Genomic DNA, 26,111 nt, shown 5'->3' on the forward strand with positions numbered 1-26,111 from the left:
CTGAGCTTATTCTATGCCGTTTCCCTTTCCAAGGAAGCCCATTTGGTTAGAGGCCGCCATGACTGGGACCGGGTCATAAGAGCCTTGCCGGTGGAAGGCTGGGAGTAGAAGAAGCTGGTGTCAACAGCTGCAGCTCCAGAAATAACAGATGACCATAAGGAGGGGCTCTCCAGGCCACCAAGGCGAGGGAGACCGTAAAAGGATGGCTACGGGCTGCCAGCAGATGCTGCGCTCGGTGCCTCCCTGGTGGTCGCCTCACCACCTCCTTTTCTTTCTTTTACCTGCTTTCCTAAAATGAGCAGGAGGCAAGCTGGCACACTGCGGAGCAAGTATAGCCCCTCTACTTGGCATCACCTTTTTTAAGAAAGCCTCTTTGGCATGCTTAGGGAAGGAAAGGGGGCAGCTACAGCCCCCCTCCCGCCCCCCCAAACCCTTAGACACATCTCAGGAGGAGAAAAGGGCAGGAGCTGAAGAAAGCTATACCGAGCAACCCACTCTTGGGAGGGAGCCCCAAATCTGCTGAAAACTCCAGTGTGCCCAGCTGGCTCCAAAATGGCCTCCACCCGATGAGAAGGCCTTCAGGGACAGCTAGTTGGATGCACCTTGGAAAGTGGTAAAAGGAGGGGTGGCTTCTTCACCTTTGCTTCGGATGAAAACATTGGGGGCTTCTCACTTTATTGCCCCTCAGCAACTGCCTGGCCAGACCTGGGGGACCTGAGCATCTGCAGGTCAGCTTCTGGGCTTGGCTGCCCCTTTCTTCTTCCGAAGCAACCGAGGGTGGCTGCTGAGCGTCGGTGTCTTTTCCAGGGGATGATGCGCTCCTGGGCTGAGCATGTCTTCGTCCTGCCTCCCTTTCAATAGTTCCATGTCTCCCCAGAGGTGGTTGTTATATGCAGTGGGATCTTTGGGGGGCAGAGAAGAGTCGCTTGAGGCTATGCCTGTGATGGGCTACTGGCCCTGCAGTTTAGTTGAGCACACCTGGTGTGCTGAAGCCAGGAACGGGCACCTTGGGAGCACCAGCCCTGACAGACCTGCCCGCATCAGAGAAGAGCTGGAGTGGCCCTTCACAAAACGCTCCATGCATCGTCTCTCCCAGCCTTTCACTCAGGTTGGCCAGTCCTAAATCCACTTGGGAGGGGTCAGAATTAGGCCGTTCCTCCTAGGGCCTCCGTCCCTTGGCTTCCCTGCTCAGAGGCAGCATCTTAGCCCCTGGTTCCTCTGGGCCTCTGCAAGAGAGAAGAGCAGGCCTTCCCTTCACCAGGCCCAGCTGGAGGGCCAAGGCCCCCTGGGTCTGCCTGTCCTGGCACTGAGCAGCCTCCCTCCCGGCTCACGCGCCACTGACGCTGGAGGGCAGATTGGACAAATTGCCTCCAAGGAAGCTGTGGGGGTGCTGCCTTGCCAGAGCCTCCAGCCTGAGGGAGGCTGTTGCCCGCAGGGGTCGCTGACGGTGGTGGTGGTGCTGTGGGTCAGGGCTGCCTTCTGGCTCCCGCTGGCTTCCCTTTGGTGGTGTGGCAGGAGGCAAGGCTGAGGCGGTCCGCTTGGTTGAGCCACGGTGTTCTCAGCATTGCTAGGCCTCCCGTGTGGCTCAGAATGTGGAGGAATGCCTGGAGGGAGTCCATCTGCCGCTGCTCCCCCCTTGTCTTGCTTGCCCCATCGTCCCTCCACCTTCGCTTGGAAGCTGGTGTTGCTGCCTGTTGGTTGTGGTCGCCCTTCCCCTGCATGTGGTGGAGGTTGCCCGAGTGCATGTGATCCATGTCTCCTCCCCAGGGCTGCTGCTGAGTGACTGGCTGGGAACGGAGCTTCCTTGCTGCCCATGAACTAACCATGACGCTTTCCTTGGACGTGCCTCTCCCTTTGGTTGTGACCCCTGCATGTGCCTGTTCTGCAGTGGCTGTTGCCGGCACTGACCTCCCGAAATGTGTGCTGTGGCTGCTGCAGTCTTTTGACTTAGTGGGGGTTCCCCAAAGAGGCCGGCCAATTGGTACTGACACCCCAATGTGCTTTTTTGCTTGCTTAGTTGAGTGCTCGTCAGGCACTGATCCAGCCACAGGGAGCGACTGAGCTGCGGGTGACATGTCCATCCAACCCCAGCTTATATCCCACTCCAGGCCTGTGCCCCCTTTTTAGAAGGAGGCAAACTTAGTGCCAGTGGCCCACAGGCTTCCACTAGATGTGACACACACACCTGTCCCACCCGTGCAATGGTGTACTCCTCTCCTGCGACAGGACTGCAGCTGCCCCCCTCCGCATTAGCCATAGCCAGAGGAGGCTGCTTCCATAAACTGGCTGCTGCCAGGACCCTTCCTGGGACGAGTGCGCTTGGCTTCCAGCTCCCCAGAGGCTGCATGTGCTTCTTACCCTGCAAATGTGCTGCATTTCTCGTGTTGCGATTACTTTTGTCTGTCCCTCTGTCCTCCCAAGATGATCACCGCAAGTATGGCCCGAGGTGGGATGCCAATAAGACCACGGTTCCCGCCCACCACCGCTGTCTCTGCCACGCCTCCAAGCACCATGCCTTTGGGTGGACCACAAATGCCTCAGGTACTTCGTGGAGCGGAGTGGGTTGTGGCTGGGGGTTTGTGCGAGGGCTGATTGGCTGCTATTGGCCTGCACTCGGAGTAGCTGCTGCGGGGTGGGGGGGAGCACATCAGACCGATGGCAGGTGCCGCCCGGGAGCCGACACAGGAATGCAGGTGAGGCGAGAAACTGCACCTGCTCCTGTGTGAGATGATGACACTGGCATCCTCAAAGCAGGCATGGCCAATTTGGGGGGGGAGTCCTGGGTGGTATTTCCATTGAGGGGTATGACCGAAGGGAGTCTTTTCCTTCCCAACAATTCAAGTTGTTCCTCAGTTCCAGATTTCCTCCTCTCTAGAATTCAGCCCTTCTGCCAAGATCTGGCATCAGCAGGGGCCCTCTGCCCCATTTTATATTTCTTTCAATAAGTTGGAAAGAAAACAGAAGAGAATTTTACACATCAAACTTATTTCAAGCTCCTAGAGTTAAAAAAAGTAATTTTCTCAGGTTTTTATCATTTTGGCAGACTTTCTGCTGTACAATCCAAATCTAAGAGGTTCCATTTTTCCATTGCCTTGATCTCTGGGGGCATCAGAGTGGGGGAAAGAGAAGCTCCGAGGATGATCATCCAAGAACAGCTTCCGGGTTGGTGGCTTTGCGTCCAACTTTGCTTCCTCTTCTCTACGTTCACTGTTGGTATCCTGTGAATGAGGTCATGAAAAAGCTGGGAAAGGTCTTGTTAATTGGGCTGTCTCTGGGCCTGTTTCTCCACAGAGCCCTTGGTGTGGCTTCTTCAGGTTGCTAGCCAGCGGCTGCCTTAATTGACCCTGCTTTGGGTCAGAAGAGCCGCACCCTCCTTTCCCGGTGTATCCCACCTCCCCCTTCTGCTTTTCCTGCCTTTCTTTCGTGCCAGTGCCGAGACCTTTGCCCCTTCCTCCACCCTCATTCAGGTAGCCCTCAGGTTGCAACCAGTTACCTCATTGGCTATGTCTGCCTGGTCTCCCCCCCCCCCCCCAGCAGCAGCTCTTCTCTCTTCCGCTGGTTTTTCCCATTCTACCAGGCGGAACTGAACCTGGAGATTAAGCGATGAATTCTGTAGCTTAAGAGCCCCAAGATGGTACAAGTCTAGGGAGACAGGAGCTCACGTTCAGGTTTAGTCATCTTTTGCTGGCAAGATGGAGACAGGTCTTGAACACCGTTTTTGGTCTGCAGCAAAGCTTGCATTTGACTTACCTGGCACTGGATCAACCTGAAACAGATGGATTTAGTCCATGTCTCCATGCAGCCCCTGAGTGTCAGCCCAGGGCTCTGTGTGGCAAGAGGAGACTTCTGGTTGATAGCGGCACCTCCGTGGCATTTCTGTTCCTCTGACTCGCTTGGGGCCTCCTATCGGCTCTACCTGCAGAATGTTCTGCCTGGCCGACTGGCCATACCTCATCAATGCTGTAGCATCTCTGCCAAGTGCGAGTTCTGAAAAGTCCATTCTGTCCTTTTGGGCTGAGAAGAAGCTGCAATATATTCCATTGTCTCCTTTGAGAGTTTCCCTTCCCAGAACAGCTCCCAACTAATGGCGTTGTTGTGTGGTGAGGATGGAGGACGGATCTGTTCAGGGTTGGCTCCTTGGCTTTTGGTCATGAAAGTTGCCTCCTGTAAAGGCAGCTGAGAGGCCTAAATTAGGAACCTTCTAATTTGAACATACTTTGCCGCCAAGTAGTGGGTCACGTTCCTGAGAGAAGAGAGTTAAGATTGGCATGTTTTGTAAGTCCAGGCTGGAGGCCTGTAAGGCTCCAAATAATCCACCAATCATAAATGACACCTAGTTAGAGCACATTGTGCTCTGGTAGAAATAGGGGTTGGTGGGCGCTGGCATTTGCCTGCTGGGCTTTCTCTGGCTGACTGATCTCGTCCCCGAGGGTCCTTAGATGCCCCTTTCGTTGTCAGTGAACCTCAGTGGTACTAGAGTAGAATTTCTTCCATTGTGGATTATGAGGGAACCAAGCCTTTAAAAAGTGGATGGGATTTGGGAACCTTCGGCACTCGATGAATTGCAGTTTGTGAATTGGGAAGCCATGTCAGTCAGCTAACTGAAGGCTACCCATTTTCTGATGCCAGTTTATCCTAGTCCCTAGACCCACTCAGACCCGGGAAATGCAGTGGGGTCATAGAAGACATAAATTGGCCAACTTTCTCACTCTGCAAGGATTTTCAGTCTGTTTTATGGACTTGCTTTGTGCAGCTGAGGAAATAGTTCACGGTCCCCTAGTAATGTTGGGGTTCACCTGAGATAGCACCTGCCTGTGGATCTCTGCCACAAAGACCCAAAGGAGAGGGGTTCCTGGGCCCCTTTCCCCGCTGGCCTGAGCGTGGGGCCCAAAGGCTGTCTGTTCTGCCGAGACCTCTCTTGCCAAAGACGGACTTTCTCTTCCAGGTCAACCAGAGCAGTATCACCATGATGTCTTCTCCGTCTCCTGTCCAGCAAGCCCAGACACCCCAGCCAATGCCTCCCCCACCTCAGCCACAACCTTCTCCTCAGTCCGGGCAGCCGAACTCCCAGCCTAACTCCAATGTCAGGTGAGAGCTGGTCTTTCGATGGGCAGCTCCTCTTGAGGAAAGCAACCGCCGCTGGCCTTTCTCTGCTCCAGGCGTGAACCTTCCTTTTCCTCCTCTTCCAGTTCTGGTCCAGCCCCTTCTCCCAGCAGTTTCCTTCCCAGTCCATCTCCGCAGCCTTCGCAGAGCCCAGCAGCTGCCCGCACACCGCAGAACTTCAGCGTCCCATCTCCAGGGCCTCTCAACACACCAGGTAACTTGCATCACTTGGGGCTTCTTCTAAAACAAGCATTTCCACGGTAGATTCGTTCAGAAGGAAGTTTCTTGGCAATGGGGTTTTGTTTTTGTTTTAACCAGGCCAAGTCACAGAAGGAGGCCCGGTGACTTTGGGGGTTGAATAACAGAAGGACAGAGTTGGAGGGTCTTCTAGTTCAACTTCCTGCTCAAGCAGGACACCCTATATCCGTGATGGTGAACCTATGGCATGTGTGCCAGAGGTGGCACGCAGAGTTGTCCCTGGGCATATGCGGCGTCACCAGCTCTTCCGGGTTCCACTGCACGCATGCGCATTGGCCAGTTGCTGTCTTCTGGGTGCCGTCCCGTGCTTGTGTGCGCGCTCCAGTTTCAGCACTCGGTGCCAAAAAGGTTAACCATCACTGCCCTATATCATTCCAGAGAGTAATTCCATTGATCTTGCTGTTAAGAAAATTTTCTCCTTAGTTCTAAGTTGTTTCTCTCTTTAGTGTCAGGCCTGGAAACCATCTTGGGCCTTGGCTCTTCAGGCTTGCCACATTCAGTGCTGTAGAAAACTGGAAGGGGGGATTGGTAGTCAAAATAACATTCCTTTCTTTGAGAATCAAGGGCATTGTGCCCTGCACCTGGAGGGGTGTGACTGGGAGGCAATTCCAGTTGGGACTGTGCATTAATTGGATAATGTGATGGACAAGTGGGTGCTGGGGCAGGGACTTGGATTTGGACTTTCTTTTGGGTGGGGAAAACCTGGAAGCTTTCAGATTCGGGTTTTCCCGGATGTGCCAATATGATATCTCTAGTAAAATGGAACTTTGAGGAAATTCATGCCTTGGAGTTTTCTTTCATTGGGGGTGTTTCTTGGAACCCTGACATTAACCCGAATCCCCTTTAAAAAACTTCAGCTAGCTCACCAATCTTCAGGGTGCTGTCCGGGGGCCTGAGCCCCAAATATCGACCCAAAGCCGGGCTGTGCGAAGACTCAGGGTAGATGGAGGAAGACAAGAAGACCATGAAGGGAACCACGGGGAATGGTTTGGCGATTTATGTCGAGACCATACTCTCCTTCCCAAGCCGTGGTGGAAGCGGAGGAGGCCGCCAATAAGGAGCACCAACTGAGTGCCCAACCCAAGGAGCCGGCAACTGAATGAGCCGTGCAACCGGATTTAACCCTGTGGGGTGAAGCTGAGGGATCCAGCCCGCTCCAGCAGATAGCAACAGGGACAGGGCTGTTGGAACCACAGATGGGAGCAGGCAGAGCGGAACAGATCCCAATCCTCGAATGGAGAGTACTGGAGCAAATGTGTCGCAAGCATTCCAGAGAGTGAGGATTTCCGCCACCTTCACACAGCCAGTCGCTAGCTGGTCTCCCGGAGCAGTTTGGCCAACTCAGTGTAAGCAGTCCCCCTCAGTTACAGGGGACTGAGCAGCTGAGATGGACCCTGGCGCAGTCGGCATTCACCTTCTCATACTGGGAAGCCACAGAACCACTGAGTAGAGCATCCACGTCCTTCCATTCAGCAAGAAGCGGTTCATTTCCCAGCCTCACACATAGAGCCCAACCTGCCAGGATGACGGTCACCCCGGGCCTGGGAGTAACCCAACAGCAGAACTTATTGAACCAGCCTGGTTCGGTGCTGTAGGGGCTGCAGGAAGGACTCTGGGGACCAAGTGCTGTTCACCAGCAACCGATCATCAGGCAGCCTCCAGCAGACCAGATCCCTCCCGAATGGGCATTCTACCCCGGCCAAGGGTGGGTGCAATATCAGTGGACGCTTGCCCCAATCCTGCAGCCGGTGTCCATACACCAAACCAGGCACCTCCAGCTGCAGGTTGTACCTCCGAAACAAGCCCCAACCGCAGGCTGTGGTCCCACAACTTGGTCCTACAAGTTCCAGCCCAGAGTTGTGGCCAGCAGATCTGGCAGCAGATTCAGACTGTGAGGATATTGTGGAGGAACACGGGCCAGTTCCTGGAGTCAGGGGAAGGCCCTGATGAGGGCTCTGCATCAGAGGTACAGATGGGGCCAGGGCCAACTGACAGTTGTCAGCTGCTTTCGGAGTCGGATATCAGTGAGGCAGAAGAACAGCTGGATCCTGTTCCCAGTGTGTACATGTGCAGAGCTGCCAGGAGAAGGGAACAGCTAAGGAACAAGGGTCAACTCAGGAGTAAAGCCACAGGTGGACGGTGAATGGCCCCTCCCATAGGGAATATAGAGGAGCGAAGGGGAGGGGAAGACAATTACTTCAATTCATTAGAGTGAAGATCTGTTCCTGACTTCTTGTCAAGTATTGTCTACTCCAGCGTGGCATTTGGAAGATATCAGCCTGGCAGCTCTCCAAGCCTGATTAAGGTCTGTAGTTGTGAAATCTCTGGAAAGACTGTTGACTGGGACTTTGCTTGAGAGGAATTCCCTTTAAATAAAAGAGGTCTTATCGAGACAAGGAGTCTGCTTCATGCTCTTGGGAGGCCTAGTTCAGGACACCCAGCAACCACCGCCAGCCCAGCCACCGTTGCAGCTTCAACAGCCAGCCATGGTCCCGCATCAAATTCCAGCCCAACAACTGGGGCCAGCCCAGGAACCTACACAGCCAAGCCACCGGATCCGCCAGCAGCGCTCCCCCCACAATTCAGGGCAACATTTTTATTTTATTTTTTATATAAAAATTTTTTTTTTCCATTTTCCAACATCATATTTATATACAATCTGTTATCCATCATTAATCATTAATTTTTATTTATTGCTGATTCGGGCCTGCCCGACTGCCACTTCCTTTCTTCACAACCTCCCTCTACCCTCTACTACGTTTTTTTTTTTTTGCATTTATACCCCGCCCTTCTCCGAAGACTCAGGGCGGCTTACACTATGTCAAGCAATAGTCTTCATCCATTTGTATATTATATACAAAGTCAACTTATTGCCCCCCAACAATCTGGGTCCTCATTTTACCTACCTTATAAAGGATGGAAGGCTGAGTCAACCTTGGGCCTGGTGGGACTTGAACCTGCAATATTGCAAGCAGTTGCTATTAATAATAGGCTGCATTAGCCTGTTGCGCCACCAGAGGCCCTTCCTTCATCTCCTTCACTTTACTACTTCCTCTCCTCCTTCTTCACTCCTCCCTTCTTCCACCCTTTCTAACCTTCTTATTCCCCTCTTCCTTCTTAACTCTTTCCTACCTATTTTCTTCCCTCCTTCTACTGCTCTCTCCCTTTCTTTCTGAAATGGCAGTCGAGTAGCCCCAATATAATTTCAAATTTTAATTTCATATCTTCAATCATTACTGTACATTAATAACCAATCCATGTATAATTTCCCCCCTTCCCCCCTCCTCCCCCTTCCCCCCACCCCCCCGGACTTCCCAGAGCAAATACCGGGTATTATGACCAACAATCACAAGCTAAAATATACAAAATATACATAAACTCCCACCCCTCTCTAAAACTTTAAATTCCCTTACAATAAAGATAAAGAGATAAGAAAGAGCAATAAAAAAGAAAAGAAAAGGAACAATACCAATACAATCTTCCCTTCACATATTACTACTTCTTACAGTCCATTTTTAAAATTAGTCCATCTTCTCAAATTCAAATTTTCTCCACTTGCATATTCATTCAAATTTTCATCACTTATAAATTTCTTCAATTGTCATAACATTTAATGTCCAATCTTCCAATATTACTCCATCAGTCAAATACCATTACGAATAAAGTCTCTCAGATACAATATTTCCAACTTAACTTCATAACTTTTGCTGTCTATAAACTTATATCCAAAGCGTATCAATTAAAATGAATAATCATTTAAGTTACATCCAAAATATAACAATAAACAATTAACACCGTTACATCCACAACATTATCTAAATTCATAAATTTTACTTTCCATCCTTCAAAATTAAATAGTATCATCCATAGGTTTATACCTTACAAATAACAAATAACAAAAATCCTATAATTTATATCCTAAACAAGTCAATTCTACAAATTAACCATAATCATCATATTCACATCTTAAACATTCCTCCCCTCTCCTATTCTACTTTCCATCATCTCCAAACCAGTTAACTTAGTATCTAACAACAAAGGATTCCTACTCTTTAAAACATTAATATAAAAATGTGCCTTAAATTCTGTGTTTGTGTAAACTTAACATTTCTAACCCAAATTTTCTCCCATGTTTCCAACATTATTGGTTCCTGAATATTCTGTGCCCATTTTATCATACAATCCTTTACCAAATCCTTTTCCGAATCTATTTCAAGCAACACATTATACAATCTCTTTATATGCTCCTGGGTCTGATTTCTAATTTGCTTTATTAAATTTTCCTCCTTTGCATTATACCAATTTTTGATCTTCTTTCCATCTAGCACTTATTTGCCCATATTGAAACCAAGTATAATTCCTCCCTTCTTCATTTAATACCTGTAATGATTTTAATTGCAATCTACCTCCTTCAGCATACAAAAGTTCTTTATAAGTAATCATTTCCTGTTTCTGTTCTATATTTATATTCTCTATTGCATGTCTAGGGCTCGCCCATATAGGAATCTTGTATTCTAATTTATAGGAATATTTTTCCAGACCATAAAGAGCACTTCTCAACACATGATTCTTAAAAGCCCTATCCACTTTTTCATAAAATAAATACGCATGCCATCCATATAACAAGTCATAACCTTTTATATTCAAAATTCTTTCCTCTGTTAAGTTAAACCAGTCACTTATTACTGAAAGGGCTACTGCTTCATAATATAGTTTAAAGTTAGGCATTCTTAAACCACCTCTTTCCCGTGAGTCCTGTATTATTTTCATTTTAACCTCGCCTTTTACCCTGCCATATAAATTTGTTAATCCCAATCTGCCAATCTTCCAAATTTTTATCCTTTTTAATTATTGGTATCATCTGGAACAGAAACAAAAATCTAGGTAACACATTCATTTTAATAGCTGCAATCCTTCCCAATAGGGATAACTGCAATTTCTTCCAGCCACTCATATCATTCTGAACTTTTTGCCATAGCAAGTCATAATTATTCTTATAAAGTTTCTTGTTCGATGAGCTAATATAGACCCCTAAATATTTAACCTTTTTACTACCTCAAATCCTGTCATTTCCTCTAGTTTTGTTTCTGTTGTATAGACATATTTTTAATTATCACTTTTGTTTTATTCTGATTTATTTTAAATCCTGATACCTTTCCATATTTATCAATTACTTCCAACAAAAATCTACTTGAATTTATAGGATTTGTTAACGTAACCACTACATCATCTGCAAAAGCTCTAACTTTATACTCATATTGTCTAATCTTAATTCCTCTATTTTCATTAATTCTCGTATTTTATCTAATAATGGTTCCAGAGTCAAAACAAACAATAATGGTGATAAGGGACATCCCTGTCTTGTTCCTTCGCAATCTTAATAACTTCTGTCAAACTACCATTTACTATAATCTGTGCTGTTTGCTCTCCATAAATCGCTTTAATTATTCTAATAAAACAGTCTCCAAATTGCATTTTCTCTATTAATTTAAATAAAAAATCCCAATGCAATCGATCAAAGGCTTTCTCTGCATCCAAAAAAATAAGTGCCGCTGAAGTATTCTTCTTTTCCAAATATTCCAATATATTAATAATCTGTCTAACATTATTCCTCATCTGCCTCCCTTTTATAAAACCAGATTGATCAGTATGAATTCTTTGTTGTAAAACTAACATTAATCTATTTGCTATTATTTTACAAAAATCTTATAATCATTATTTAAAAGTGAAATCGGCCTGTAGTTACCAGGTTTAGAGCAGTCTTGCTCCTCTTTTGGTATCAGTGAAATAAAAGATGTTTTCCATGACGGGGGTATTCCCACTCCTAATTGTATCTGATTAAATAATTCTTTAAGTGGGCCTAATATTTCATCCTGTGTTTTTTTATAATAAGTTGCTGTAAGACCATCTGTACCAGGGGTTTTCCCCATTTTTAATTGTTTAATTGCCTCCACTATTTCTCCAGTAGCTATCGGCCGATTCAGCTCCTCCTCTGTTCTAATGTTAGAATATTAACCTTATAATCTTTCAAATAATCATAAATGTCCCTATCAATATTTTGTCTTTTTGCATATAGTGCAGTATAAAATTCTGAGAATGCCTTTTTAATTTTATCCTGTTGGTATATCTCTTTACCTTTATATTCTATTTTTTGTATGACACGTGCTTTCTGTTTCTTCCTTAAATTATATGCCAACCATCTCCCAGGTTTATTTGCATTACAAAAGGTATTATGTTTAGCATATTGTATATTCGTTGCCACCTGGTCTGCCATTAACATATTAAATTGACTCTGTAATATTTTTATAGCCTCTTTAAGTTTATGATCTTGTGGGTTTTGAATTAATAACTGTTGCTTCCTTTGAATTTCTTCTTCCAAATACCTCGCTGCCTTTGTTTATTATTCCTTTGCCTATTGTCCAATAAATCAATATCCCTCTAATAAACGCTTTGCTCGCCTCCCACACAGTTCCTATAGGTGTCCCTTTGTACATATTAAAATCAAAAAATTCTTTTAACTGTTTCTTACAATAAGTTACATTATCCTCATATCTAAACAGATTTTCATTCAACCTCCATGTTCTACCACCTTTTTTCCCTTGTAATAATTCCATCCATACTGGGCTATGGTCAGTTAAACACCTCGGAAATATCTTCGTTTTCTTCACCCTAGAAAGCAAGTCATTAGAAATTAAAATAAAATCAATACGTGAAAAAGATTGATGCCTATCAGAAAAAAAAGTAAAATCTCTCTCATCTGGATTCCGTAACCTCCATATATCTCTAAACTCAAAGTCTTCCATCATTTCAAAAAAGGATTTTGGTAATTTTGCATGTATAGGTATCTTCTTGGAGGAGGTTCTCTTATCCCTTCTTGTATCAATTACTCCATTCCAGTCTCCTAATAAAATAAACGAACTATAATCCCAGAGGGTCAACCTCTCATGTAACATTTTGTAAAACTTTTCTTGTTGCTGATTAGGTGCATAAATACCTATCAGCAAAGTCTTTTTTGCATCTATCACCAGTTCAATAGCAATAAATCTTCCTTGAATATCTGCCTCAATTAACTTAGCTGGTATATATCCTGATATATACAACAATTCCATGCTTCTTTTCCAAAGCTGATGCAACAAAATGGTTACCCAATTTTGAATTAATTAAATATTTTTGGTCTGATAATTTTATATGTGTCTCTTGCAAACAAATCACATCATTTTTAAATTGTTTCAAGTAGTGAAATATTTTCCTTCTTTTCTGAGCTGAATTCAAGCCATTAACATTCCATGACAAGATTCTATTTGCCATTACTGGCCTCCTGAAGCTTTGAAGCAGACAACGAAAGCTCCTCCTCCGGTATCTTCCGTCTAGCTCCTCCCACAGCTTCCATACTGGGATCCTGACTTTTACTTTGAGACTGTTGCTCTTCTTTACGCTTAAGGGCTCCTCTTGTCACCCTTTGCTCTTGTGGTTCCTCTAATACTGGCAGCAATAAAGGCTCTTGGATCACCACGCCTTCTTGAGTCTCTTGAAGTTTTTCTATCACTTCTATTTCGACTTTCAAAACTGTAGAAAGAAAACTTTGCCTTTAAAACAGTGTCAATTCTATATCTCCTTCCTTGATAGAATACTGTCAGTCCAACTGGCACCTCCCATCTGAATTGAATCTGATGTTTTTTAAGTTCTTGTGTAAAAAAAGCAAATTCCTTCCTGTCTCTTAACATCTTTGAAGGAATCTCTTTCAACACCTTCAACTCCTGTTCTCCAATTTTTAAAGTTGTCTGATATGAAACTTGCAGAATCTGATTTCTCATAGTCCTTTTCACAAAATAAACCACAATGTCCCGAGGAAGCTTTCTCTGTCTTGCAATCCAAGAATTAACTCTATATATTTTATCACTTTGGTAAGCTACCTCTTGGGGTCCACTTCAATAAATTCAGCCAATGCTTCTGATATAATTTTTCTTAAGTCTTCTCACGCTCTTCTTGCATACCACGAATTCTAAGAGCTCCTTCCATAAGTTTATATTGTAATATCACAACCTGATCTTCATTTTGATCCACTTTTTTCTGAACACCTTTCATTTTGTCTTATAAATGCTTATTTGACTGAGAGATCTGTTGCATTTCCACTTCCAATCCTTCAATTTTTTTACTCAGTCCTTGAACTGCCATAAGAATATCTTCTCTTATTTTTGCATTAAAATTCTCCATCATCTCTTTTGCCTATCTTCAGAAAGTTTTAATTGTTCTTTCAATATTTTCCTCAAGACTTGGTTCAGATCCTTCTTCCAGAAGGCTTTAAAGGTTTAGCTGCCATTCTGTCTTCAAAAGAATCAAGAATTCAAACTTAATAACTCTCCTTCCTCCTTTCAGTATAAAAAAACCCGCTTGTAACAATCCACAAATAACGCTACTTCATCGTATTTAAAATTTTACTTTCACTTTCAGACGCCATTTTAAAAGTCAATTAATCAAAGACAAAGAAAGGTTTCAAGTTCTTGTGTAAAAAGCAAATTCCTTCCTGTCTCTTAACATCTTTGAAGGAATCTCTTTCAACACCTTCAACTCCTGTTCTCCAATTTTTAAAGTTGTCTGATATGAAACTTGCAGAATTTGATTTCTCATAGTCCTTTTCACAAAATAACCACAATGTCCCGAGGAAGCTTTCTCTGTCTTGCAATCCAAGAATTAACTCTATATATTTTATCAATTTGGTAAGCTACCTCTTGGGGTCCACTTCAATAAATTCAGCCAATGCTTCTGATATAATTTTTCTTAAGTCTTCTCACGCTCTTCTTGCATACCACGAATTCTAAGAGCTCCTTCCATAAGTTTATATTGTAATATCACAACCTGATCTTCATTTTGATCCACTTTTTTCTGAACACCTTTCATTTTGTCTTATAAATGCTTATTTGACTGAGAGATCTGTTGCATTTCCACTTCCAATCCTTCAATTTTTTTACTCAGTCCTTGAACTGCCATAAGAATATCTTCTCTTATTTTTGCATTAAAATTCTCCATCATCTCTTTTGCCTATCTTCAGAAAGTTTTAATTGTTCTTTCAATATTTCCTCAAGACTTGGTTCAGATCCCTTCTTCCAGAAGGCTTTAAAGGTTTAGCTGCCATTCTGTCTTCAAAAGAATCAGGAATTCAAACTTAATAACTCTCCTTCCCTCCTTTCAGTATAAAAACTCCGTTTGTAACAATCCACAAATAACGCTACTTCATCGTATTTAAAATTTTACTTTCACTTTCAGACGCCATTTTAAAAGTCAATTAATCAAAGACAAAGAAAGGTTTCAAGTTTCAAAAGGAGTCGGTACTTGCCGTGTTGATTCTACATCAAAGATCGAACGCTTGTGAAATTCCGTCTGCTTAGAATATCAATCAATTTAATAAGTCCTTTAGAGCAGAAGCGACATTCCTCTCCTTTTCCTGATAAAAACAGGAGCGTGCTGAAGTTGGAGGGAGTGGAATTCGGTGGGGTCATAAATCCAGGAAAATTCGCTCTTGAGAGCAAACCCCCTGTCAGACCTGCCACTTTCCCACAACTCTGATAACCTCTTTCACCCAGAGGTTATGCTAAGCTCAGTGAACAGTGATTTTTTTTCTGTTTCACTGACTTTTACAATCTTCTAAGACGAAGTGCTCTGTTAGAGCACCCAGCAGGAGGGTGACGTCACTGGAGCCTCTCTGACATCACTGGAGCCTCTTACAAATAACAAATAACAAAAATCCTATAATTTATATCCTAAACAAGTCAATTCTACAAATTAACCATAATCATCATATTCACATCTTAAACATTCCTCCCCTCTCCTATTCTACTTTCCATCATCTCCAAACCAGTTAACTTAGTATCTAACAACAAAGGATTCCTACTCTTTAAAACATTAATATAAAAATGTCGTGCCTTCATAACTGTACTAAGAAAATACTTTCTACCTCTAAAATTCAGTGACAAACCCATTGGGACTTCCCATCTAAAATATATCTGATGTTTCTTAAACTCATCCACTAAAAAAGCAAATTCTCTTCTCTTTCTTAACATTTTAGGAGGAATTTCCTTCATCATTTTTATATCTTGTCCCCATATTTGAAATTTATTTTTATAAAAGGCTTGCAAGATTTCATACCTAACCTTGTTCGTTGTAAAATAAATAACCACATCCCTCGGTAATCTATTTTGTCTTGCCCACCAAGAATTAACACGATAAATTCTTTCAATATTAATCTCAAAGTCTTCTGGCTTCACACCCTTTATCTGAGCAAAAGCTTGCGTAAAAATCTCTTTTAAATTTTCCTTCCTACTTTCCTTCAACCCCCTCAGCCTTATGGCATATTCCATTAATCTGTAATGTAATATTACTCTTTCTTCATCTGCCCTATCTACCTTTGCCTGTATATCTTCCATCTTATTATCTAAGTTCCAATTGTTTTGATTCTTTTGAATTTCCTCTATTTTCCTTTGCAGCTCTAAATTAACTTTATTAAGTTCTTCTAAACTATCCTCCATCTGAATACAAGACCTTAATATTTGTGAAATTGCATCCTTTACCATTTTCATTTCCCTCTTCTGCTCTTCCACCACTTCCTTAAAATCCAACATCTCTTTCTCTATTTCATCAAATTTTTGATCTATTTCTGAAAAATGAGTCTCCAGAAACTCCTGTAAAAAATTTCTTAATTCCTCTTTGATGTCTTCTTTTAATTTTCTTATCTGAACTGAAGAAATTTCAAAGTTCTTAGTGGCTTTTGGTACTATTTGCTTAAAAGCCATTTTTTAAAATATATAACCTACCCAGTAACAAGGGACAAAAAGAGGTTAAAAAAGAAAGATTCAAAAAACTTTTCTTCTAAATCACTATAATCCCAAAGAAGAAAAAATATAAATCATAAAATTCTCATTTCTTCCATATAGTCAGTATCTTTTTGTATATCTCCTGGTTTCACACTGGCTGTTAACAAGCATTTCCTTAACTTTCGTTTCCAATACACAAATCGCCATTTGCTTGCATTCCACAAAACGCCATTTGCTTTCTTCTCTCCTATCTTCGCAACAAATGTGTCCTCTATTAGGGGCTTACAGTCTTCTTGCAAACAAATGCTAGAACTCCAGTTTCTGCTCTATCAGCGTTACAATCCATCACAAATCCATTTCTGCCGCGGAGATTGGACGCTACGTTTTTTTCTGCCAAAAGGCAGATGCCCTCCGAGTCCAGAGCTTCTTTCAGGCTTTAGAAGGAGCACTCCCCTCAAGCCTCCAGAAACTTTTCTGGGGCTTCTCTGGGTGGCTCAAACTTCAGCCCGAATGCTCATCTCTCTCTTTGCCCGAGGGGGAGATTTTCAAGCTGCTGGAGAGCTGATTGATGCTGTCCTGGCAGCTCTACAGATTACGGGGTTAGTAGTCTAAAAAAGACCGCCATAACCGAAGCGGAGCCAACAGGAAGTCCCAATTCAGGGCGACATTTGATGGAATCCCAGGAAAGCTAGTCTACTTCCTCAACTGAGTTTGGGCTTTCATCGACCAGTATGGGACTCAATACCCATTGGATCGTGAATTGATCTCTGCAATCGCAGACGGCATGAACAAGGGTGAAGCATCGGAGTGGATAGTGGAAATTCATGACAAGGAAGCTCCTGAGCTGGATGATGCCAATGAATTTGTCCAACTAATGCAGGCCCGCATCGAAGACATGACCCACAGAGTGGAGTCTGAGGCCCAAATCAAAGCTCTGGAGCAAGCGGGCCAACCTCCCAAGGAATTAATCTGGGAGTTTTGCAGACTGGCCGGGAAACTGAGGGACTGGCCAGAGTGCCTACTCATCCACACCTTCAAGAAAGCCCAGAACTCCGAAAAGCTTGCGGTCCCAGATCACATACAAGCTTGGTACAACAATGCAGTAGCCATAGATCTAGAGATCAACCCCTACAGGGAGCTGGCTACTGAAAAACCAGTGTGAAAACCCTTGGGCCATCCAACAGACTATGCAATACAATTTGTGCCAGGAGCCAAGCTGCCAAAACCCAAGGTGTATTTCATGATCCCTAAGGAAATGCAAGAACTACATCAATGCCAATCTGGAGAATAACATTGATGCCAATATGGGGCGGGGGTTTATCCAACCATAAAATCCAAAGTGGCAGCTTCCATACTTTTTAAAGAAAAGAAAGATGGGGTGGTGGTGGTGAGACTTTGCATTGATTTTCACAGAATTAACACCCTGTCCTTGGAGAACACCTACCCCTTGCCATTCATGAAGGACTTGCTAAATCACTTAGCCAAGGGCAAGGTGTTCACCAAACTAGACTTGAGAGAAGCCTACTATCACATAAGAATCAGAGAAGGCGACAAATGGAATACTGCCTTTAACTGCCCACTTGGCAGTTTCCAATTCAGAGTCATGCCATTTGGCTTGCAAGGAGCCCCGCGGTCTTTATGCAGCTAATAAATGAAGTGCTACGTGAGCACTTATACAAAAGGGGTCATAGTTTACCTAGACGACATTCTTATATTCAGTGAAGCCCTTGAAGAACACGTAAAGCTGGTGCGGCAAGTGCTGAAAAAACTCCTAGCTGTCAAAATGTGAATTCCATGAAACCTCCCTAGATTACCTAGGTTACCGAATATCCAACAAGGGGGTGGAAATGGACCCTGGGAAAGTAAAAGCAGTGCTGGACTGGCAGCCCCCATGCACTCGCAAGCAACTTCAAAGCTTTCTAGGGTTTGCCAACTTTTATAGGCAATTCATCCCTACATTCGCCGAAGTAGCTCTCCCCCTGACAGAACTGCTGAAAATTGGAACCCGACCTAACAAGCCGCAGCCAAATCAACCCCTCGCCTGGTTGATGGATTGCCAAAGAGCTTTTGAGAAATTAAAACTTCTCAAAGTTAAATCGGTTTCTTTGCAGAGGAACCGATCCTCCAACATCCAGACCTAGAAAGGAAGTTCATCATCCAAGCTGACACTAGTGACGTAGACGTAGCTGCTGTACTCCTTCAAAAAGACCCACAAGGACAACTGCTACATTGTGCATATGTGTCTAAAAAACTTACCGACACCGAGAGGAGGTGGGCCATTTGGGAAAAAGAAGCCTACATGGTCTGCTGGGCCCTCCTCTCCTGGAGACAAAGAAGTACCTTTCGAGGTCTGGACTGATCACAAAAGCCTCGAGGCCCTGAAAACCCCTAGAAAACTGTCTCCTAAACAAATCCATTGGGCACAGTACTTCAGGCGAACTGAAGTACATTCCTGCAGGGAAAAACCTACTTTCTGACGCTTTGTCAAAAAACCACAATTTTGACAGCCGCCGAGAAGAAGTTGTCCACACATTCCTCCCACATAACAAGCCACAAAAGTCACCACCAGAGGCCAAGCCAGACCTACCCCTTGCCCTGCACAGGATAAGTTGACTGCAGCCTTCAAAACCACACTTCCAACTGACCCCTGGCTCACTGACAATAAGGACGTCTTGACCATGAGGGATGGGCTAGCATGGAAGGGATACAAGCTGTATATCCCTGCTAGAATGACAATGGAAGTGCTACAGGACAGTCATGACTCGAAGCTGGCCAGTCACTTTCCTAAAAACCTTACATCTGGCTAGGAGACAAGTCTGGTAGCCAAAGGTGAAAGCCGATGTGGAAGACTATGTAAAAAGCTGTGCCACTTGTGCTGTCATGAAGATGAGACCAGGAAAACCCCCTGGATTCCTTCAGCAAGTAGCGATCCCCAGCAGACCTTGGGAGGAAATCACAATGGATTTTATAGTCGAACTCCTAGAGAGTAGGGGAAACATAGTGATTTGGACAGTAATCAACTTATTTTCTTATTTTTACTGCTTGCTCCGGATTACCCTCTGCGAAGAAGCTGGCAAAAATGTTCATCAAGCAGGTCTACCAACTGCACAGAATACCCTGCCGGGTAATATTGAATCGAGGAGTCCAATTCATCGCTAAATATTGAAGAGAATTCCTCAGATTGGTCGGATCTACACAAGGACTTAGCTCAGTTTTCCATCCGAGTACGAATGGCGTGGCGGAACGAGCGAATGCAATGGTGGAACAATATATAAGATGCTATGTGATTACAATGATTTTATTGTTGTACAAATGGCTTGAAATATTTAGAAATGCAAAGCTGAGGCTGTAATTCTTTTTATATTTCACTGCACTGAAAAAAGTTGGAAGTCACTATGTTTTTTCTTTCCTTTTTATCTCTTTCTCTCTTTTTAACTTCAATTTTTGTTTGTATTTGTGTTTTACCTTGGAATAAGCTTTAATATATTTTTTTTAAAAGGATTTTATGAAAAACTTTTGTGAAAAAGGATGCAGCTCATCTTAACTGGCCAAAAGATGTTAAAAAATAACATGATATAAAACTTTATTCATGGTAGCTGCATGTAATGAGATTCTTTGCATTTGACTTTTAAAAAAAACAAAGTTTTTTTTAAAAAAAGACCTTTTTAGAAAGCTCTCCTCTTTGACAGCTTTTGTGAAAAAAGAAAATGCATGTCATATCAATGGTAACAATAAAACACCATACATCTGTTGCTTTAAAAGATCAATTATTTCCTATTCTAGACTTGGAGACAAAGCAACCATTTGAAACTTTAATTGCTGCAAATGGATTCATATTTAATGTTTCCTTAAACCATTTTCTAGTGTTACCTGATATATTATAAGATTAGAACAGTTTTTAAGGTCCAAAGAACTTTTTCCACTTGGTATGTCGTTAGCGCGGATAAACAAATGCAATGCATGAAATCTAAATCAGAAATCATCAAACTGGTCCTACAGACTGGAAATTTTGAAAACTGCAATCCCAGCACCTTTGGAAGGCACCTGACTAAGGAGGACTCTTTTGATTTTGCTCCCAGTGTGCAATATCTCGATGACCATGTTCCTCACACTTATTTCACAAGCATACGGCTTTTGTCATCTACAATCCAGATGTCTGAAAATTAAAAGGAGAGCAGGAAGGCACCTCACTCTTAAAATTTCAAATCCATTAATCACTGGGGGCGGGAGGGGGGGGATATTTCTATATGAGAGTCTTTTTTTTTTTAATAAATAATTTTTATTTCCATTTTCCAACATCATATTTATGTACAAACTATTATCCATCATTAATCATTAAATTTTTATTTATTACTGATTCAGGCCTGCCCGATTGCCACTTCCTTTCTTCACAACCTCCCTCTCTACCCTCTACTACTTTCCCATCCATCCTCATCTCCTTCACTTTACTACTTCCTCTCCTCCTTCTCCACTCCTCCCTTCTTCCACCCTATCTAACCTTCTTATTCCCTCCTCCTTCTACTCATTCCTACCTACTTTCTTCCCTCCTTCTACTCCTCTCTCCTTTTCTTCCTGAAATGGCAGTCGAGCATCCCCAATATCATTTAAAAATTTTAATTTCATATCTTCAAAATTACTGTACATTAATAATCAATCCATGTATCATTTCCCTTCCCCTCCTCCCTCTTCCCCCCCCGACTTCCCAGAGCAAATACCGGGTATTATGACCAACAATCACCAACTAACGTATACAAAATATACATAACCTCCCACCTTTAAAAATTTAAAACTTTAGATCCCCTCACAATAAAAATAAAAAGATAGGAAAGAATAATAAAAAAAAAAGAAAAGAAGAGAAGCAATACCAACTTCACATATTACTTCTTCTTACAGTCCATTTTTAAAATTAATCCATCTTCTCAAATTCAATTTTTTTTCCACTTGTATATTCCTTCAAATTTCTTAAGTCCATTTCTCAAATTACTGTCCATCTTCTCGAACTCAAATTTTTATCACTTATATATTTCTTCAATTGCCATAACATTTAATGTTTGTTCTTCTTACAGTCCATTTTAAAAATTAGTCCATCTTCTAAAGTTCAGTATTTTTTTTCAGCCACTTGTATATTCCTTCAAATTTCGTAAGTCCATTTCTTAATTTACAATCCAGCTTCTCAAATTCAAATTTTCATCACTTATATATTTCTTCAATTGTCATAAGATTTAATATCCAATCTTCCAATACTACTCCATCAATCAAATATCATTTCAAATAAAATCTCTCAAATATAGTATTTCCAAAGTTAACTTCGTAACTTTTACTATCTATAAACGTATCATTTAAAATAAATAATCATTTAAACTACATCCACAATATAACAGTAAGCAGTTAAAATCATTACATCCACATTATCTAAATTCATAAACTTCACTTTCCATCCTTCACAATTGAATAATATCATCCCATAAATTTATACCATACGAATAGCAAATAACAAAAATCCTGTAATTTATATCCTAAACAAATCAATTCCAAAAATTAACCATAATCATCATATTCACATCTTAAACATTCCTCCCCTCTCCCATTCTATTTTCCATCATTTCCAAACCAATTAACTTAGCATCTAACAACAAAGGATTCCCACTCTTTAAAACATTAATATAAAAATGTCTCGCTTTCATAACGGAATTAAGAAAATACTTTCTGCCTCTAAAATTCACTGACAAACCCATTGGGACTTCCCATCTAAAATATATCTGATGTTTCTTAAACTCATCCACTAAAAAAGCAAATTCTCTTCTCTTTCTTAACATTTTAGGAGGAATTTCCTTCATCAATTTTATATCTTGTCCCAATATTTGAAATTTATTTTTATAAAAGGCTTGCAAAATTTCATACCTAACCTTTTTAGTTGTAAAATAAATAACCACATCCCTCGGTACTCTATTTTGTCTTGCCCACCAAGAATTAACACGATAAATTCTTTCAATATTAGTCTCAAAATCTTCAGGCTCCACACCCTTTATCTGAGCAAAGGCTTGCGTAAAAATCTCCTTTAAATTTTCCTTCCTATTTTGTTTCAACCCCCTCACCCTTATAGCATATTCCATTAATCTATATTGTAATATTACTCTTTCTTCATCTGCCCTATCTACCTTTGCCTGTATATCTTCCATCTTATTATCTAAGTTCCAATTGTTTTGATTTTTTTGAGTTTCTTCTGTTTTCCTTTGCAACTCTAAATTAGCTTTATTAATTTCTGCAAGATCATCCTCCATCTGAATACAAGAGCTCAATATTTGTGCAATTGCATCCTTTACCATTTTCATTTCCCTCTTCTGCTCTGCCACCACTTCCTTAAAATCCAACATCTCTTTCTCTATTTCATCAAATTTTTGATCTATTTCTAAAAAATGACTCTCCAAAAACTCCTGTAAAGAATTTCTTAATTCCTTTTTGATTTCTTCTTTTAATTTTTGAATCTGAGCTGAGGAAATTTCAAAGTTTTTAATGACTTTTGGCACTATTTGCTTAAAAACCCATTTTAAAAAATATATATATAGCTTGATAATGGACCAAGAAGAAGAAAAAAAAAATTGAAAAAGAAAAATTAAAAAAACTTTTCTTCTAAATCACTATAATCCCAAAGAAGAAGAAGAAATATAAATCATAAGATTCTCATTTCTTCCATTTAATCATTCCTATATATCTTCTATTTCGACACTAGCTGTTAGCTTTAACTTTCGTTTTCAATACACACATTCCACAAAACCGCCATTTGCTTTCTTCTCTCCTATCTTCGCAGCAAATATATCCTCAGGGGCTTGCAGTCTTCTTACAAACAAGTGTTAAAACTCCAGTTTCTGCTCCGTCCACTTTACAGTCCATCATAAATCAACTCCAGCCGTGGAAATTGGACGCTTCGTTTGTCCGCCATAAAGGCAGAAGCCTCGCCCAGCCAGGAGCTTATCAGGCTATGGAAGGAGAACTCCCCGTAAGCCTTAGAAGCTTATTAGGGTATCTCAACTTCAAACCTGAATGCTCATCTTTCCTTCTTTGCCCGAAGGAGAGAATTCCAAGCTGTCGGACCCAGATTTACGATGTCCTGACAGCTCTACTGACTAGGGAGTTAGCAGCTAAATCATAGCTGCTCTCCACGAAGCGGAGCCATACCCTATAAGATGCTATGTGGATTACCAACAAGAAAACTGGGTGGACCTGTTGCCGTTTGCAGAAATGGCCTACAAGAACATGGTGCATAGCAGTACTGGATTGACCCCTTTCCAGGTCACAAGAGGCATGGATTTTGTCCCCATGCCCAAACTGCCCAGAGAACCACCCTCCTCCATGACTTTAACTGACTGGATGAAATCGTTGAAAAAATGGTGGGAGAATACAAAGAAAGCGCTAGCAGACGCTGCGGAAGCATATAAGAAGCAAGCGGACAAACACCAATCTCTCCAGCCTCTCTGTGGGAGATCGGGTTTTTCTGTCAACCAAGTACATAAGACTGAAGCTGCCCAGTAAAAAGCTAGGTCCTAAGTTTTTAGGTCCCTTCCCCATAGTGAAAGTGATTAACCCAGTGACAGTTCAGCTTAGCTTCCCACATATACTAGGGAAAATACATCCTGTCTTCCATTACAGCTTGCTGAAACCAGCAGTTGGGTCAAGGTTAAGACCACAGACCTGATCATCTCCTAAACCTATAGTGGTACAAGAGGAAACCCATTATGAAGTAAAACGAATCCTAGACTCTAGATTATTTAGAGGGAGATTACAGTAGTTCATTGGAAGGGGTAACCTTTGTCTGAAGCTACTTTGGTTAAAAGCTGGGATTTGAAAGCAGACAGGTTACTGAAGCAATTCCATGATAAGTATTCTGATAAGCCAAAGGGTCCCCCTGAGGGTGGGGGAAGAGGTGTTAGGTGATAGTGGTTAACTCCCTATGTTGCTCTCTTGATCTCATTGCAATTGGATGAGAGGGGGTGGCCTGTCAGGCCTGGAAGCCATTTTGGACATTGGATCTTCAGGCCTGCCCCATTCAGTGCTGTAGGAAACTGGAAGAGGGGATTGTATGGAGCTGGGGAGATAGGTAGTCAAAATAACGTTCCTTTCTTTGAGAGTCAAAGCCACTCTGCCCTGCACCTGGAGGGGTGTGAGTGGGAGGCATCTCCAATTTGGGACGGTGCATTGATTGGACAATGTGATGGACATGTGGGTGCAGGGGAATGGATTTGGACTTTCTTTTGGGTGGGGAAAACCCGGAAGCTTTCAGATTTGGGTTTTCCTGGATGTGCCAATATGACATCTCTAATAAAATGGAACTTTGAGGAAACACATGCATTGGGAGTTTTCTTTCATTGGGGGTATTACTTGGAACCCTGGCACTTGGTTAGTTTCCCGCTTCTGTAAGCTGCCTGAAGTTACAGCTAAACTGTATTTTAACATGATACGAGGAGGAAAGTATCACCTAGTGACAGGAGACTAATCTTATTTAATACCTCACTTTGACTGAAAGTAAATGAAACTCACTTTAACTTTCTACCTGATGTCTCTCCTTGTGCATCTGGCTTTGTGTGATGGGGAGCTCTGGCCTGCATTCGATGGGCTGAATGTGGCAAATGGGGCTGATGAGGATGAGGTCAGTCCCTTCCTCTTGCTCCTGAATCCTCAAGACCTGAAGCTAAGGGAGGGGGGAGCTCTGCTAAGCCACCCCCCCCCCTTGAACATGCTGCTTTTTGTCCCCCAAGGCAACCCCAGCTCTGTCATGAGCCCGGCCAGCTCCAGCCAGTCTGAGGAGCAGCAGTACTTGGAGAAGCTCAAGCAGCTGTCCAAATACATTGAGCCTCTGCGCAGGATGATCAACAAGATTGACAAAAATGAAGGTCTGGCTCTTTTTTGTTGGGGTTTGTGTGTGTGTCCCGTCCTTTCAATAACTGGAGTGGGAGAAGAACTTGCTCTCCCTCCCTCCCTCCCTCTCCACATATACACACTTTATTGAATTTCTATAAAAGAGAAAAACATTGAAAGAAATGGGGGAGAGTGCAAGGAATAAAGAAAAGAAAATGGAGTAACTTCTGACTTTCTTCAGTACAGTTAAAATAAAAAAAACAGTAACCTTTTGCTTTAAAATTCAATAATATACAATATTTCTGTAATCTGTAAACAGTTTTAATAATCAAATCCCAAAATTAAAGTTTCATTTATTTTAGTTTCAAGCGAAAAGTGCAAAAGTGATTTCCACTGTTTTCTAAAAAGTTCACCCTGTCATTCACTTGGCCTAGCATCATCCATTTTATTCACTTTGTCATTTTGCTTTGCCAGAGTCTCAAATTTAGACTTTATAAATTTTGTCAGTTTAAATGGAACTTCGTCAAACCTGAATCTAAAACATGCAATTTCATCCAATCCTTGATGCTGTGATTTTTTTTCACAGCCATGGTCAATAGCGCACCCTTTGCTTATAAATCCATGACAGTCAACACCCCTTAGTCAAAGGCAGCCCTCCAGTGGCCAAAACATAAATTTCATCTGGCAATGAGGGGAAAAGGAGGTAATAGGAAACTTCTCTAGTTACCTTTATATAATTAATCCAGACCAATCAGCGCAGGGGCGATGGGGGGAAAACGTTCCCACAAGGCCACTATCAGGTATTCCAGGCTCCAGTTCCACCTGTGGCAAATCTGTTGTGGAATTGGAGCCCGGAATTACCTGACATAGGTAAGCTCCATCCATTAAAAAAAAAGTTCTCTCATTTCTTAAAAAAAGGCAGTAATCCATTTCTTTTCTTGCTTGCTAAATGTGCAAATCCCAAAATCCATGTCGGCAGTTTTTATATTATAGCCAGAGAAATACTGGAAAAATCCCAACAGAAATGCTTAACCGTATCTGAAGAAAGTTTGTCTTCTGCTAAAAGGTGATAAACTGTCAAAATGGGGA

General features: G+C 42.4%; 1 protein-coding gene across 1 annotated transcript in view; it reads left to right on the forward strand.

Moving 5' to 3' along the window:
- Positions 1-26,111, forward strand: part of MED15 (mediator complex subunit 15) — a 55,359-nt gene that overhangs the window by 24,517 nt on the left and 4,731 nt on the right. The window contains exons 10-13 of the mRNA XM_058158298.1: positions 2,422-2,541; positions 4,946-5,088; positions 5,190-5,317; positions 24,923-25,057. Of these exons, the coding sequence (XP_058014281.1) occupies positions 2,422-2,541; positions 4,946-5,088; positions 5,190-5,317; positions 24,923-25,057 (526 nt within the window). The remainder of the gene's footprint in view (positions 1-2,421; positions 2,542-4,945; positions 5,089-5,189; positions 5,318-24,922; positions 25,058-26,111) is intronic.

This window comes from Ahaetulla prasina, chromosome 15, assembly GCF_028640845.1.
Source record: "Ahaetulla prasina isolate Xishuangbanna chromosome 15, ASM2864084v1, whole genome shotgun sequence".
Taxonomy (NCBI): Eukaryota; Metazoa; Chordata; class Lepidosauria; order Squamata; family Colubridae; genus Ahaetulla; species Ahaetulla prasina.